This window comes from Panthera leo, chromosome B1, assembly GCF_018350215.1.
Source record: "Panthera leo isolate Ple1 chromosome B1, P.leo_Ple1_pat1.1, whole genome shotgun sequence".
In the NCBI taxonomy this organism is placed as follows: Eukaryota; Metazoa; Chordata; class Mammalia; order Carnivora; family Felidae; genus Panthera; species Panthera leo.
Window position 1 is genome coordinate 191,044,960 of NC_056682.1, and position 16,961 is coordinate 191,061,920.

The 16,961-nt window shown below is 33.8% G+C and overlaps 1 protein-coding gene and 1 long non-coding RNA gene across 11 annotated transcripts in view; one reads left to right on the forward strand and one right to left on the reverse strand.

Annotated features, from left to right (window-relative positions):
• Positions 1–16,961, forward strand: part of LCORL (ligand dependent nuclear receptor corepressor like) — a 167,118-nt gene that overhangs the window by 140,298 nt on the left and 9,859 nt on the right. For 4 of the 10 annotated variants that reach the window (XM_042936809.1, XM_042936812.1, XM_042936811.1 and 1 more), the window contains 2 exons: positions 1,343–6,153; positions 12,637–12,663. The exons of 1 other annotated variant lie outside the window; for it this stretch is intronic. In XM_042936809.1, the coding sequence (XP_042792743.1) occupies positions 1,343–6,153; positions 12,637–12,662 (4,837 nt within the window). In that variant the 3' untranslated portion in view covers position 12,663. Of the gene's footprint in view, positions 1–777; positions 853–1,342; positions 6,154–12,636; positions 12,664–16,961 lie in introns of those variants that run through there. 5 more of the 10 variants (XR_006202018.1, XM_042936815.1, XM_042936814.1 and 2 more) reach the window with 4 other exon arrangements.
• Positions 1–16,961, reverse strand: part of LOC122218590 — a 68,881-nt gene that overhangs the window by 50,502 nt on the left and 1,418 nt on the right. The window lies entirely within an intron of this gene.

Below are 16,961 nucleotides of genomic sequence, written 5' to 3' on the forward strand. Positions count from 1 at the left end.
TCTGTGGACTTAAAACATTTTATTATCAATTTCACATCTTTTCTCACTTTGATAACTGCTTTTTGTCAAACCACATGTTAGTTTTGGTGAAATATTGGTTGAATCTAGTAGAGTTATCATTTTTCTAGAAAACTTCTGATCTAGTGTTCAAAATTTACTTTGGTGTTTTTGCTTCTTAAATAACATAATATTTTTTAAGTGTAGGTAAAATATTGCATATTTATCTGTGATACAAGCAAGTTTTAATGAGCAAAATAAATTTAATTTAATTTTTCATTTTAAAATTCCTTTAATTTTAATATATATGAATATAATAACCCTTTATTTAAACAAAATACAGTCTTCTGTAGCACTTCATAATCAGTATATCCTAATTCCAACCCTAAATAAAATTTCTACAAACCAGGAACTACTAACAATAATAGCAAACATAAGAAATCATGAATGGGAGGCTATTTTCATGTACAGAGTTTGGTGATATGTTTAATTTAAATAGATACTTTTCTGAAACAGAATTCTTTTAATACATTTTATTCTTCTTGCTGCTGGTATTGGATTAAAAAATTTTTTGTAGACTTCTACCTTGGTTGCTAAGTAATCCTGAGTCTTAGTTAAAATTAGATGTATATTAGTTTCTTCAGTGGGACATTTTCCAGCATTTGAAATTAGATAATTAGGTAAGTAATGCCTTTAGTCTTCATGTAATTACTTTAGTATTTAAAATCAATTCAAAATAGATTTTATTTTTAAATAGCTTAAATTTTTTTTATTATTAGGTTAAAATGCCTGCAGCTTAATCTTAGAAAAGATACTCTGTTATTTATATGAAATCCAAATTCTTTAATTTTCCTTGTAAGTATGCAAAGATTTCTTTTATTAATAATTTTATTTCACTACCTTGAAAAATATCTTAAAGTTTTCTCCTACATCTTATTTTTCTTATTTGCACTAAATCGGATTGATAATTATCAAAATAACTTCTAAAATGTCTACTTTATAAAAATGTAACTCCTTCTGAAGCACTTTCCATTAAATATTCTTAGTACATCCAAAGCACTAAACATTAGCAATCTGTAAATATAATCATATCTTTAATCAGATTTTGTATCCTAAAACTAGGGCTCTCTTTCGACTATTATACTTGCCATAGGAAATTAATTATCATCAGTGCTTCATTATATTTTTGCTGAATGATAATCAAGATGGCATTGTTGCAGCTCTATAGGAGTTAGGAGTCCCACAATACCAAAATTTCTTTTGTTCAAACTCTGTTAAAATTATAACTCCTTATAATACTGGTATTTTTGCTGTAATTCATTTTTTGTTTGATTTTTATTTTTAGTTCAACTGTTGATGCAAAATCAGAGGAAGCTACTAAAATGGAAAAAGGAAAATCAGCATTAAGCAAAGTTTTGGAATCTTTGTGCATACATCACCAGCAACAAGTCTTGGCCATGTTGAAATTTCTAGTCCAAGAGCAAAATGCTGCTTCTCTTTGCTATTGTAATACATCATATACTGTGTCTTCAGAATCTCAAAAGCCCCTAATTGAAGATGATTTACATGGTCTATTCTGTAGTTGTGAATATAGGCTGGCAGAAAGAGGGTGTTTACAAAATGAAAGACAAAGCCCTGGTGTTGTGCCTCTGCCAGTCTGTATTAAAGATTTACATTGTTTATCTTGCCAAACTATAACTATTGAACACATTATGACAGTAGTGAATAGAGGAATTGCAAACAGTTATAGTTCTCACAGGTGCTGTTCTGGACTATTACCAAACATTCACTCTACAAAATCAACCTTTCACACTCCTCTTTCATCAAGGGACGTATGTGATGTTTCAGTCAGTCTTAAGGATGTTTGTAGATCTCGAAGTCCATCACCCCCACCATTATCACCTGTACAGACGGAAGGATTTGAAAAATTAAAAGATGTTGTCTCAGAGCTCTCAGCCTTAGAAAATAACAGACTTGAAATAAACATTAACCAGCCTCCCTCTCTCACACCAGCAGAAATAAACAGTGACAAGACTGATCACGAAGGTAAAATACATAAAACTAAAAAATTCAGCAACTCGGATTCTTTGCTCCTGGAAGGCAGTGGTAATTGTACTACAAATCAGGAAAAAGGTGAAACTACTGTAATTTTTCAAGATTTAATGGATCGTATTAATGAAAAATTAAAATCAATAGAAACTACAGATATGGGAAACCTTGTAAAATTATCTAGCAGTGATTGTAATACAGATAATGATTTAAAATTAAGAGATTTAATAGCCTCTCTCTTGCATAATGCCAAGGCCAGTGATTACAGTTTTATGGAATTGCTGAGTCAACATGATAAAAAGGTAGAGAATAAAATTATTCAGACAAGATTTCGAAAGCGTCAAGAAACTTTACTTTCAGTGCACAACTCTCCTGATTCACCCACGTTTAGAAGGCAGTCTTTGCAAATAAAAAGAGAACTTGCCAGTCTTGATGAAAATTTTGTAAGAAAAAAATACACTGAAAAAAATTCAAGGAAGTTGACACGCAACGATGAGATATTTTCAATGGACAGAGAAGAATTCTGTCATTGCCAAGGGTCTTTACAAAATTCTAAAAGCTTGCAAGAAAATAATCATGCAGAAACATTTTCACCAGATTGTGCATTGCAGTCATTGCAACTACCTCTTCATAGTTTAGAAACTAACTTAGCTTTTGATGCATTTTCAGAAAGCTTTAAGACAACTTCCCCTGGGAAAATGAGCATAACAAAATTACAGGAGAAATCTGCACCTGGGAAAAGACTTTTGCAAAATCACAGGAAGAATCCAAAACTGGAGAATACCAAAACTCCTTTGAAAAGTGATGTTCCTGGACTTTTGAGCAGAACTAAACGACATATTGTGCCCCCAGGATGGTATTCTATATATGTAACAAATAATTATGTTTTCAAAAAATCCCCTAAGGCCAAAAAAATTTCTGATTCTGTAAAAAAAAAAGATCCAGTGAAAAATACTCAAATTGAAAGCCCACACAATATAGATCTAAACAAAATTGCAATGAATTCCAATTTACAAGTTGTTGTGGAACGTTTGGAAGATACAATAAATATGGCCAAAAAGTCTTGGAATAATCACTCATTATCTGAAGGATGTAAGACATCCAAGAAATTGATAGAAATTGATGGTAAAGATCAAGATGCAGGAAGAAACATGACTCTAACTGTAAGCAGAATGACATGCAAAGAGCAGAGTTTATCAAAATCTGTGGTAGCAGCCAGTAATATCAAAAGCAATCATATACCTACAATAGATTTGAATAGCAAAAGACTTGATAATCTGGGAAATTCATCTATTTTAGATACGAGTAGCTTGATTTCCGGTGTTCAAAATGTGCCAACAAAATACGAGGCCATTGAAAGCTCTTTTTCCAGCTATTCTAGTCCTATCAAACTCATGTTTTTATCTGAGGTTAAAAGCAGTGAAGGAGTCAAATATACTTTAACTTCAGTCGGTACTTCCAAGTCAAATGCTGATCTTCCTTCTGAAAAATATCCAAGTCATGATGCAATTGAAAAACAACCAGAAACAAATGAGGATATCCCAGATGCTAACTTTGAAAATTATAGTTCTAGTCATAATGGTAGTGACACTCTTCAGGGAGAACTAAACAAATTTAATTGTGCAAAAGAAACTACAGAATCCCCTGCAATGTTTATAGATGATGTGAACAGTGATAAGCCACAAGACAAACCTAAGGAAAATCCAAGCAATGATACTGATTCATCTTTTAAACGAAAACCAGGTAGACCTAAAAAGATAGGTCCCCAGGTTGTGAAACAAATTAAGCGGCCAATTGGAAGACCACCAAAACCTAAAACCGATCAAACAGACATCACCATTTGCCAAAATGAATCGTCTAGTACTGGAAAGAAAAGTCCAGAATCCCTCCTATCAGAAGTGAAAGAAGGTATCTATAAAAAGAGTATTACCGTAACTGTTATTTATGGAAGATCAAGAAGAACTAAAAGGCATGTTTCTGAAGGAACTGTAAACATAAGCAATGTTATATCTTTCAGCAATAATGCTGATTTTCCAACTGAATGTAATAGTCTCAGAAATATTAGAGAATACAAAATTGACTCAGGTGAAAGAAGTGCTATTTCAACTTTGACTACTGAAAGTGAGATCTTGGGGTCTGGCTTTGAATATATTAGGCCCATCAAGAACAAGTCTGTGATACCTCAACCTTCCAAGAACATTATCCGACCAAATCAGAAGCCTTTTGCAGTAATTAGGAAGCCTGGTAGACCTGCAAAAGTGAAAATCTCTGGCATATCTGTGACTATTAATAGAGTTTCACCTCAGGAGAGAGAAGTAAGTATTAGCAGCTGTTTGCCTCCTTTAGAACAAGAAAATATATTAGAGAAAAATCTGGCTGAAGAAAAGTATGATCACCAATGCAATAAGATGGACGCAAGGCACACTGAAGCTGCAATATTTAAGAATGGATCAAAAAGTATGGTTGCTGCTATACCTTTGAGACATTCTATTAGGGATAGAAAGCCATCTCTCCATCTCGTACATCCATTAGCATCTTCCAGCTCACTTATTTATAGAAATACTCTGCTCCGTAAATCATATAAACTCCATTTGCAGAAAGGTAAAAGTGAGAAGGAAAAACATAGGCAGTCAAGGATAAAAATAGCTTCAAAAGGTACCCCTGGACCTAGAAATTCAAAGAATGCAAAAATGTGTTTGGAAGATAACAAATTAATACCCATTTCTGAAGTATCCTTGGACCCTATAATTTCATCAAACCCTTTGCTCAGGTGGTGGGCTGCTTCTACTTCAAATGATTCCTTATTAGAGGAATTAAACAATAGATTTGAGCAAATAACAAATGCTTGGGTGCAAGTGAGTGGAGATGAAGCTGAAAACTGTGTTCATAAAAAAAGAGAATGCATTGAAAGTGATAATTTCAAAATAGCAAACCCTTTGGAAACCTGTCTTTTAGAACTTGAAGTTTCACCTGTAAAAATGCTTTTTCGGAAAAAGTATGATTTGAATGAACTCTGTATCTGGTTTATGCAAACAACAGAAACACAGTCTCTTTCACTAGTTAGAAAAGCAAATGCTCGAAACCCTTTGGAAGTAATAAATACCAGAGGAATTAAATTAGGGACCAAATATTCTCATTTTAATACTAGCCCCTTCAGAAAGCACTTTAAAAAATTTGCACTGTCTTCTCCTTCAAAATCAGCAGGGAAGTTGCATATACTACATAAAATAGTTAGCTCTCCACTGTTAAATGTGAGAAGTAATTTAACATTAGCTAGATTAAAAAGAACTGAGTTTAAGAGGTTGCAGCACGAAAGGTGGAAAAGAGAGGGAAAGCCGCACAACCGTGGAACAGTTGATTGGATCTCTAAAAGAAGGAACTTAAGGTTTTTCTGCCAGAATCAATTTTTAAAAAAGACTGAGGGGGGAACAAATGCTGACATCCCACTCCAAGGAAAAAACACAATAGATAATCAGTTTATTTTGCCACCTGAGATCAGAGATGACTCTTTGCAACAGAAGGTGGCGATGTCTGACTTGAAAACACATGCTAATTTAGAGAATAATTTTAAGACAGAAGCAAAGGAGAATGGAACAAATTGCAGCCAAAAAGGTTTTGAAAAGGGATCAAGACTAGGAAATGTATGTCCACATAATTGGAGGTCAAAAACCTTAAAAGATTGTAGAATATTTTTGAGGAAGATCAACTATCTTGAACACAAAAATACTTTTAAGCTAAATACAATCATTTACTCTCCTGAATCTATTGGCAGTGGAACTAATCATCAGACTCACATAGAAGAATCAAAGCGCTTTACCTTAAGATCCCATTCTGCTAGGCAAAATTCTTTTAAAAAGCAATCTAAAGAAATAGAATATGCTAAAACAAATAGTCCTTCAACCGATAAATTTCCTGGCCAACTTGACAATAGTAGATTAAATAAATGTGTTAACTATGACAAGAATCCTGATAGTTCTGACGTTCTTAGCAAATTGAACAAAAGAAAAAGACCGCCATGGAAGACCACAGAAATGTCAACAAAAAGACATAAACGACAGTCTTGCAACAGTGGACAAATGGCAAACTATTATTCAAAATCCCAACTAGGTAAGTTTTTCTCTACTTAATTTTAAAGTTTCATTGTAGGTGCCTTGAGTAAAGTATGAGATAATGGGTAGAAAAGGAACAGCTGATTTAGTTTCAATTTATTTCCAAAATATTTGGACGACCTAATTTCTTGGCACCTAGTATGAAACTCAATGAAATTAGGTTCTACTAAATGTACCCGTGCGCTTCCCTACATCTTAATGAGTCCAAGATTTTAAACAAATTAAAATATATTTAGTAGAGTCATAGCTTCTAAACAAATCATTAATTTACAAGTTATATTATCTGTTTTTGTATTTGATCTAATATAAAATATAGAAAACAGTTTGGTAAATATGCCTAAGGAGCTATCTAAAAATTAACTGCTACACTACAGGATAATATATATTTATTGTCTTGATAAATTAATAACTTTGAGACCATGTGGAAAGAAGTAAAGACTATCTCACTGCTAAATTGATGAGGTCTGTAACATATATAATAATTATGGGATATCAGTTGCACTTTCACCATTAAGTTGTTACACCCTTTGGTACTGATTCGGGAACCATTTTAAGACTCCGCATATTTAAATAGAGTCAAAGAACAAGATATTTTCTTCAGTAAATAAGCAAACTTGTTGAATAGTTTTTTTCATAGTAGACATTGAACTAGATTCTATGGATATAAAGATGAGGATTTCTTTCCAGGGATAATCTATAGCTTAGCAAGGGAGAAAGTCATATGCAGGTAATTTTAAGGTAATGCTAAATTTAGAATGCAAACGGAAATTACTTTAGTAAGTAATTATGTGCTTTACTTACTATGCAGGCCTGACATTGGTGCCTTGAGGAGACTTACCCTTAGAACCTAGCAAAGCAGGATTATGAGCACCATAATTGCCAATGTAGCCATTTCCATCTCTGCTTGATAGGTGCTAGACAGTTCAGGATGTAAAAGAGTGCCAGGTTACATTTGTAAATTTAAGGAAATTTTATCAAATGGTTGCATTATTACATTGTATATTTTAGGGGCCTTTTTGAGGGGCTTATGGAGATATTGGTGGCTTTATTTTTGTTACCTTTTTAAAACATTTTTAAAGCTAAAAAAACACTATCGAGTCTTATATTAAGATATTAAAAGCAATAATTAAACTCAAGTTTTAATAAGTAGATGATTATAATGACCCCCAAAATTTGATTAATTGAATGACTTTAAAATACCTATTCCACAATATTTAACATGCATTAAATAAAAATTTTAACTTTGCAACATGCAATGATTAAAGCTTTATTATTGGGCAAATTAGAGTCTCCATTATGAAAGATGAATCAAATCTAAAAATAATGTCCTTTGTTTCTTGTCCTCAGGATAACTAAAAACAACATAACAAATAGTATGTCAGGAAAAGAGGGAAGAAGCCTGATAGTGATTTTTTAAAAAAACTTATAATTCACCTACAACCATACACACATATTTTTAAAAGACTGTCGTGAATGCAGTATAAAGTACAGTGTTTCATTCTTAATTCTTTATATCATTCTCATTTCATGTCGTTAGAGTTTACCAAAGACAGTTTGCATTAACTCATTTTACAACAGAACCGTATTTTGTCCTTTTAGCTTCTTAACCATTGTATCTTCCTAAGTTATAAACATAAGGTTTATTTTAATTATTATCTCACTAAATATGAGATCACCCAAGAAAAATAAGATGGAAGATGCCTAAATATTACTTTCCAAATTAATCTCAAAATTCTTCTGTTAAATTTTAAAAACTTTAGTATCATATGTTAAGAGTTGTTTTTCACCTTTTCTCATTTTTAAAATTACTGGTACGATTTCTTGTTCTGCTTAAAATTTTATTTATCTTCTACTGATAACTTTCCTTCTTTATTTTTTAACATTCTTTTTTTTTTTTAATCAACAAGGACATTATTTTTACAGAGTTGTATTTATAGCAATATTTGTTATATTTATCTGATTTTAAAATGTTTCTTAAGGTGTTATTTTTTTCTCATTATTCTTGGTATTCCATACTTCTTAATGCCTTTTTGGAAATGACACAAATTCATTATTAGTTTTATATGTGTTTTTCTTCTTCATAGAATAATTAGTGATTGGAGATTTGAGAAAGTCTTAATTAACAACAAGGAGTTCTCTAGGAAAATTCATAAGGCAATGTATATAATGAATTATGGAATATTTCTATTGATGAAAAGTTTTGTTTCTACCATAAGTGTCTTGTTTTTGTACATTTCAAAATTACTATCCGATAAAAGTTTAATACATAGGAATTTTAGAATTTATACTTCACTACATTTGTACTACTATATATCAATTGTAGACATGGAAAGCAAAGAAGTGCAATTCTGTCCTATTCTTAGTTCAGTAAATACTTAATGAATGCCTACAATATGCTCTTAGACACCATAGGAAGTTCAGAAAGTTCCCTTTCCATCTAAATAAGAAAACAAGACTTGTATGTATGTATTCAACAAATAGAGTATATCTTATGTTTTAAGTGGGGTATTATATTACTACTAATTAAAGGGATAGAATGGTTAAAGTCATGGTTTGTGTTCTCATGGAGTTTATCATTTTCATGGGGGACAGTGAATAGGCAATTACAGTAGAAAGTGGAGTGCTGTGACTGGGGAGAGAGATAGCTTATAGAAATATATAGGACAGAAGTTGAACCCATGTTTAGAAAATTAGGCAAGGACTCTTACAAAGTCACATCCAAGCTGAGATTTGAAGGCTGCCAAAGTATTAGCAGTCAGGAGAGGAGTTTTTCTGGTAGAGCAAACTGCATGTGGAAAAGTTGGGTGACAGAGCAGGCTAGTAGAACACTGAGTAATTTAATTCATAAAGCTGAGGCATAAAAAAGGAATGAAGAATAGGGCAGGGCATGGATGGAAAAATGGCAAAAAATAAAGCTACTGAAGGAAGCATAGCCCAAATTGTGGGGCCAACATCAGTTAACGAAAAAAATGTTTCAAACCCTAACAGTGGCAGTAATAGAGGAGAATAGATATATTTGACAGAGGCCTCTGAAATAGTATCAGTGTGTCTAAGAGAGTAGAGGAATAAAGGGTAATGTCCAGGTTTGAGTTCGAACATGTAGATAATAGATGATAGTAACATTCACTGAGATGTAAGAGAACATTCAGAGTGTGCAGTTTTAGACATAAGGAATTTAAGTAGTATGTCCAAGAGAGATGTTTAGGAAGTAATCACAGTAGACCCTTGGACAATGCAGGGGTTAGGGGTACTGATTCTCCGTGCATTAGAAATCTGCATGTAACTTTTGACTCCCCAAAACCTTAACTACCAATATCCTGTTGACCTGAGCCTTGCTGATAACATGAAGAGTCAATTGACACATATTTTTCTGTTATAGGTATTATATACAGTATTATTATAAGAAAGTAAGCTAGAGAAAAGAAAATTTTATTAAGAAAATCATAAGGAAGAGAAAATGTATTTACAATAATGTATATATCTTTATGGGAAAAAAATCTGCATGTAAGTGAACCCATGCAGTTTAAACCCGCGTTGTTAAAGGGTCAACTGTGGTTAATATGGGAAAGAGGTCTGAGCTAGAGATAAAGATTTTGGAGTCCAATAATAACTGAAGTCATGAGAGTGGAATAGATTATTCAGCGTAAAATGGGAAGAGCCTAGGATCTGATCCCCAAATACACAGAGAAAAAAGAAAAAAAGAAAAAAAGATATACACAGAAGGAGACTGATGAGGCTAGTCAGAAAGTAAGAGGAAAGTCAGGAGAGTGTGGTAGAAAGGAAATGTGTTTTAAGAAGGGATAAAACAAGTGTAAACTGTTGATGAGAGGTCAGTTAAGCCCTGAAACATTTCCATCTAAGGTAGCCCAAAGGTTATTGTAATGATTTTGGTTTTGGCGGGGAAATGCAGTGAGAATCTTATGATTGAGTTAATGCAGGAAGAGGAAGTGAAGAAAATTAACACAGAAAACTGTAAATGGCTATGACTGGAGAGGAGATAGGGAGATAGCAAGAGGAAGCTCTAATGAAGACTGGTTTTAAAAAAATTTAGATGCCAATGGGAAGAAGCCAGTAGAAAATGAAAGGTTGAAGATACAAACATGAGATGGCAAGCAGTGGAAATGGAGTGAAGCGCCAGAGTTGATTATTGGACATTATGGGCCATCATTAGATAGATGGATTTTGGCCAGAAGAGTCATTTCTCTCTTAAAACATGAGAATAGTGGGAACAACATATGGGGATGTAAATCAGTTTACAAATTCATGGGCAGAATATTGAGGCTATTAGATCTATTTTCAGTGAGTCCAGACATAATTTAAGGGTAATATGATGGGCATTGTACAAAGTAGGTAACATTTGAAATCTATCCCAAGAAATAACAGGATTTAACAGCTTTGTGACTTTTATCTCAGCTGCCAGAACGTAAGCTTGGACAAAGGTGGGCCCTTAGATTCAATTGGGTCAATCAGATTCACCAGTAAACAAAGAAATCAAGCCTAGAATTCATTCTGTGAATAGTGATGAGAAACTATATGATCAAAGTGTAATTCTAATTCTAGAGGGTCTTTTCTGATAATAGCACACAGTATAAATTTGAGGGGAGGGGGGGATAAAATGGGGTGTGTAAAAGGCTAGCTCTAAGAGATGATTTTTGAGGTGATTATGGCCTAAAATGGAGTGTGGCTATTGAAAATATTAAGAACTTTTGAATATCAGTGTCTTTTGAGTTACCAAGTAAATATGTGCCTTTCCTAATTGACAAATATCTGGATGTAAATAAGCTTACTTTGGACACATTTAAGGAAATTTTCAGACTAGAATAACTTATGTGGGCTTGAGGTTGCTATACTCAGTGTATCATCTAAAACATCAAATTTTGCTGTAAAAATTCAGAATTCAAATTGATACTTTGAATTAGATTGAGATGACCTACAACAGCTCAGTTTGTCAGCGTCTCCTGTTTTGTCATCTGTCCTCAAAAATGACCAAATACACATTTTCCCATTCAGCATTCTGGTTTTCACACAGGTATATAACTGATGGGTGATTTTTAACTAACAGTATACTCCTTTAGCTACCTGAAACTGAAGCCAACCATGCATTCTCCTCTGGTCCTGGTCATGAATGGTTTACCACGTTTTTTGCGTCCTAACTCAAAATGTCCTTTTAGATTTGTATGGTTGAGGCATACCTTGGCACAGAATAGCCTAAACATTTTCACATAAAATCTAGAGTTAGCATTTCTTCATGTGCTATTATTCAGCTTCATAATTATCATTTAATGGAAGAACTGTGAAGCACAGAGTAGATGATTTTCTAAATTTCATTTTGATAAACATTTCTAGATGACTCACTGTCACCTTAATCTAGTTTGCTACACAAGCATTCCAGATACAGAGTCCAAGATGCAGTAGTCCTGCATCTGTGGTCCTGGTTCTGTGGTCCAATAGCTTTGGAAAATGCTGAGTTCTCTTTCCTGTGCCTGTTGAATCACAGCGCCCCATTGAATGTTAAACTGCATTCTTCACACTTTATATATCACAACTTTTTATATCCTGCAGTTTGGGAAACATAATTGGAAAATACTGCTCTATATAGTTTCCTGAGTAAGGAGAAGAGTTTTAGGTTTTGAAGAGTTTCTAACTCTTGCTGTAATACTTTATTAAAAAATATAGAACAGTGACTTAGATAATCCCCTGTCTTGATGTTTTTTCTTAGAATTTTTCTTGGATATTTTATATCCTGTTGCTTTGTCAACCATTACTTAGTTTTTCACAGTATTCTGTTTCACTAATTGTCCTGCATCTTTCATGGAAAAACCATCCAGTTTATTCAACAAATTAGATACTTTTTCTTTTTGATCTGTTAGGCATTGTGTTAGATATCAGAGCTACAAAGGAACTCAGGGAACTTATTTTTTTAAAAAAGTCAAATTATTTTTACTTTGGCAACATAGTATAATTTGAAGAAAGATAATTTGGTTGATCTCTATTACTAGTTGGTATGGAGTATAGAATTATTTTCAAACATAAGATTATCTAAATCAGGGAGTCTGGCCCATGGCCCATTTGTAAGTAAGTTTTATTGTAACACTGCCATGTTCATTCACTTATATATTGTCTACTGGTGTTTGTGCCACACGAGCTTAACCGAGTAATTGTGTAAAGCCCATAAAACTTCAACTGCTGATTACGTGGCCCTTGGTGGAAAAGTTTGCTGACCCGTTTATATCAGTAGAATTTGGTATGTGGCTAGAAAAAGTCATTGGATTTTTAAAAGTAGATTAAAGTTATTATATCCAGTTTATTTCCAACACCCCATCCTCTCCCTCCTCCTGCACAATACATTTCTGACTTGTAGTTGTTTTGTTTTGCTTTATCTCTATGGGACAAGACCTATCTTTATCCAGCAGAGTGGTGCTGGGGGAGCCATAGTGGCAGTTTTATTCTGTTTTTGTAAATCTTTATTCTCTCCCCGCAGCCTCCAGACCTGCTTTGTCTATCTGAGGTAAGTGCAAGGGTCACCTTCCCTCTCTTCCTTTACCAGTGGCTGCCACCTGTTAAAGTGATTTCAGTGCTTTATACCTTAAATTCCTTCCTCAAGTGTTCTCTTTCCCCCTTCTCTACCCTGGTTTTCTTCTTTATTTCTTCACTTAGGAATTTGGAATTCTTAGTTCAGCTCCCCTAGCTTCCATTTCCCCCCCCCCCCACCTCATTTTTCCTAGGCAGTAAACACTTTTCTTTGTAGAGGAGCTGAGCATTCTGTGATTATAATGCTAACTCTATTGAATTCACCTATTGTTTAATTATGGGAGGGGAGTCAGAGTAGGTATCTGAAGGTTTCATCCTGCCAGTTTTTTTCTTGATTGTTTTTGTTTAATTTAAATAAGACCTTGGCTTATTTTTCCTACCCCACCCCCATTCCAATTCCAGGCAATCTGGAAAATTCATTTACTTGCTACTTTGTTTCTATATATAGAAACAGAGAAAACTGGATAGACCCCATTAATTTATTCTTCAAAAAATATCTCCTATGTGCCAGGCAATATGCTAGGCTATATGTAGGATAAAATGGGGGACAAAACCAGGTATTGTTCTGTCCTCATGGTTCAAGTTTATTAGGAGAGGCAGACATTGAGTAAATAGTTACACGAATCTTACAAGTTCATAACTGTAGGTGGTACTAAAGAATTCTTTTTGGGTACTATAAGAATTCCTTCTCCCTATAAGGAGAAGACTTCTCTAAGGAAATTGACCATTGAACTGAGCTGTGAAGAGTGAGTAGGAATTAACTAGGCCAAGTAGCAGACAACTGGGCAGGGAGGGGAGAGGACTGACTTTCAGGAAGAGTTGCATGTGGAAAAAGTACAGCATGGTGTTCTTTGCAGGTAAGACAATGACTGTGTGTCTTGGGTCAAAAGAGAAAGGAGGAGCATGGTGTCAGATGTAAAGATTGAGGAGTAGGTGAAGGATAGACCATGTAGGTTCTCATTAAGTCATGTTTATGTGTTTCTGATAGCTTCCCATTGCTCTTAAAGTAGAGATTGAAATTGGGAGTGGATGGGGAAGGTATATGACATCATCAGATTCTCCTTCCTAAAGGATCTGACTGCCTTGTGAAACATGAATGGTAGAGGGCATGAATGAAGGCATAGACCATCATGGTGGTCCTAATGAGAACTGTGCTACTTGAAAACAATGCTTTACAAACTTTAGTGTGCATGAGAATCACCAGGAGGGCTTATTGAAAAAGAAATTGTTAGGCTCCAAGCACTTTCTATTTCAATAGGTTATGTAGTGGGGCCCAAGTGATGCTTATTTTGCTGACCCAAGGACCACACTTTGAGAACCATTGGTATAGAGTGTAGAGTGTTGTGGTGGAAAGAAGATTAGTTCCTTATTAATATGATCATTGTGTTATAAATTACCCTCTAAATACCACTTTAGCTATATTCCACAAAGTTTGCTCTGCTGTATTTTCATTTCCACTAAATTAGAAATATTTTCTAATTTCCCTTGTAGTTTTTTATTTAACCCATGGATTACTTAGAGATGTATTGGTCACTTTTCAAATATTTAGGGATTTTCCAGATACCTTTCTCTTACTGATTTCTCATTTGATTCTGCTATGCTTATAAAATATACTTTGTATGATTTTAATTCTTTTGAATTTATTGAGATTTGTTTTATGGTCCAGAGTCTATCCAGATCTACTTTAATAACTGTTCTCTGTGTTCTTGAAAATAATGTTCATTCTGCTGCTTCTGGGTGGTGTTCCTTTAAGCAAGTTGATAGTGCTGTTCAACTCTTTTGCATCCTTCCTGAGTTTCAGTCTACTTATATTTATTCTTGAGAGAAGCATTTTGAAATCTGCAGCTATGATTCTAGATTTTCCTATTTATCCTTTTAGTTCTATCAGGTTTTGCATCATGTATTTTGAAGCTCTGTTATTAGGTACATACACATTTGGAATTTTTATGTACTTTTGATGTATTTACTCCTTTTTCATATGAAACTAACCTCTTCATCTCTAGAAGTATTCCTTGGTCTGAAATCTTTTTTTGTCTGATAGTTATTCCAGCCTACTTTTCCCTAGTTTTAACATGGTATATCTTTTCCCACACTTTTATTTCTAACCTATATGTGTCTATATTAAAAGTGAGTTTCTTTGAGGCAGCATACACTTGAGGCTTGCTTTCTCATTCAGTCTGACAATCTCTGCCTTTTAATATACCATTTTCCATCTCATGTGACTTTTGATGTGGTTGTTTGAGTCAGCCAACTTTATTTTTTTAATTGAGGTGTAATTAACATACAACATATTAGTTTCAGGTGTACAACATAATGATATGTATTTGTATATATTGTGAAGTGATCACCAAATAAGTCTAGCTAATATTTGTCACCATAGTTACAATTTTTTTCTTGTGATGAAAACTTTTACAATCTATTAGCAACTTTCAAATATGCAATACAGTATTATTATATACTCAGCCACCATGTATACATTACATCCCCATGACTTATTTGTATTATAACTAGAAGTTTGACTCACTTCACCCATTTTGCTCTCACCTCTGGCATCCACCAGTCTGCTTTCTGTATCTGCGAGCTTGGTTGATTTTGGTTTTTGTTATTTTAGATTCTACATATAAGTGGAATCATCTGATATTTGTCTTTCTCTGACTTAATTCACTTACGATAATGCCCTCAATGTCCATCCATGTTGTTGCAAATGGCAAGATTTCCTTACTTTTTGGATAATATTCCAGTGTGTGTGTGTGTGTGTGTGTGTGTGTGTGTGTATGAGAGAGAGAGAGAGGATTCTCTTTATCCATTCATCCATTGATAAGACACTTAAGTTGTTTCCATATCTTGGTTATTGTAAATAATATTGCAATGAACATGATGGGGAATGCATATATCTTTTCAAGTTATTTTCATTTTTTGGGTAAATATCCAGAAATGGAATTGTGGATCATATGGTCGTTCTATTCTTAATTTTTTGAGGAACATCCATACTGTTTTCTATATTGGGTATGTGAATTTACATTCCCACTCATAGTACACAGGTTTGCCTTTTCTCCACATCTTCACCAATACTTGTTATTTCTTGTCTTTTTGATAATAGCCCAACTTTCTATTTTCTGTTTGTCCAATCTATTATTTAGTTCCTTTTTCTCTTTTCTTGCCTTCTTTTAGACAAGTTGAGTATATTTTATTATTCTATTTAATCTCTTAGTTTTTAAGTAGTACTTGCTGTCAAGTTTACCCTATATATCATTAACTTACTATAAACTACCTTCAGATAATGTTATATTACTTCATGTATAATCTTAAGAACTTTACAGTACATGTGCCTTTCCTCCCTTCAAGGCTTTGTGCTATTATTATTGTCATATGTTGTGCTTCCATAAGTGTTATAATCCTTCCAATATAGTGTTACTATTTTTCCTCCGCACAGTTATTCAAAGAGGTTTTCAAAATAGGAAAAGTATTTTCTCCATGAATTTTCCATTTCTGGTGCTTTTCATTCTTTTGCACAAATCCAGGTTTCTATCTGATGTCATTTTACTTCTGCTTGAAAACTTCCTTTAGCAATTCTTGTTGTGTGGGTTTGCTGTTTAATAATTCACTCAGCCCTGCCTTTTTATGTCTTAAAAAGTCTTCATTTCACTTTTGTTTTGAAAGATATTTTTGCTGAATATGAAATTCAAATGTGACCATATACTTTTTAGTACTTTGAAGATGTTGCTCCACTGTCATTTAGTTTGCATTGTTTCTGAAGAGAAGTCTGCTGTGATTCTTATATTTGCTACTCTATTGTTTTTTCCTCTAGTTCTTTGTAAGATTTTATCACTGGTTATCAGCAGTTTGATTATAAATGGGTTTGGCTTTGTTGCCTTTATGTTTTTTCTACCTGGAGTTTTTTTTAACTACTTGGATATGGGAGTTTAGTTTTTATCATATTTGGAAATATTTCAGCCATACTTTCTTCAAGTATGTTCCTATCCCTCTTGTCTCTACTCTCCTTTTGGGATTCCAATCACATGTATTTTGTTACATAGATCACTGATACCTACTCATTTTTGTTAATTTTTTTAAGTTTATTTATTTATTTTGAGAGCGAGAGCATGCAGGAAGGGCAGAGAGAGGGAGAGAGATAAAGAGAATCCCAACCTGCACTGTCAGCACAGAGCCTAATGCAGGGCTCAAGCTCACGAACCAGGAGATCATGACCTGAGCCAAAACCAAGAGACAGACATTCAATCGACTGAGCCACCCAGGCACCCCTTTGTTCATTTT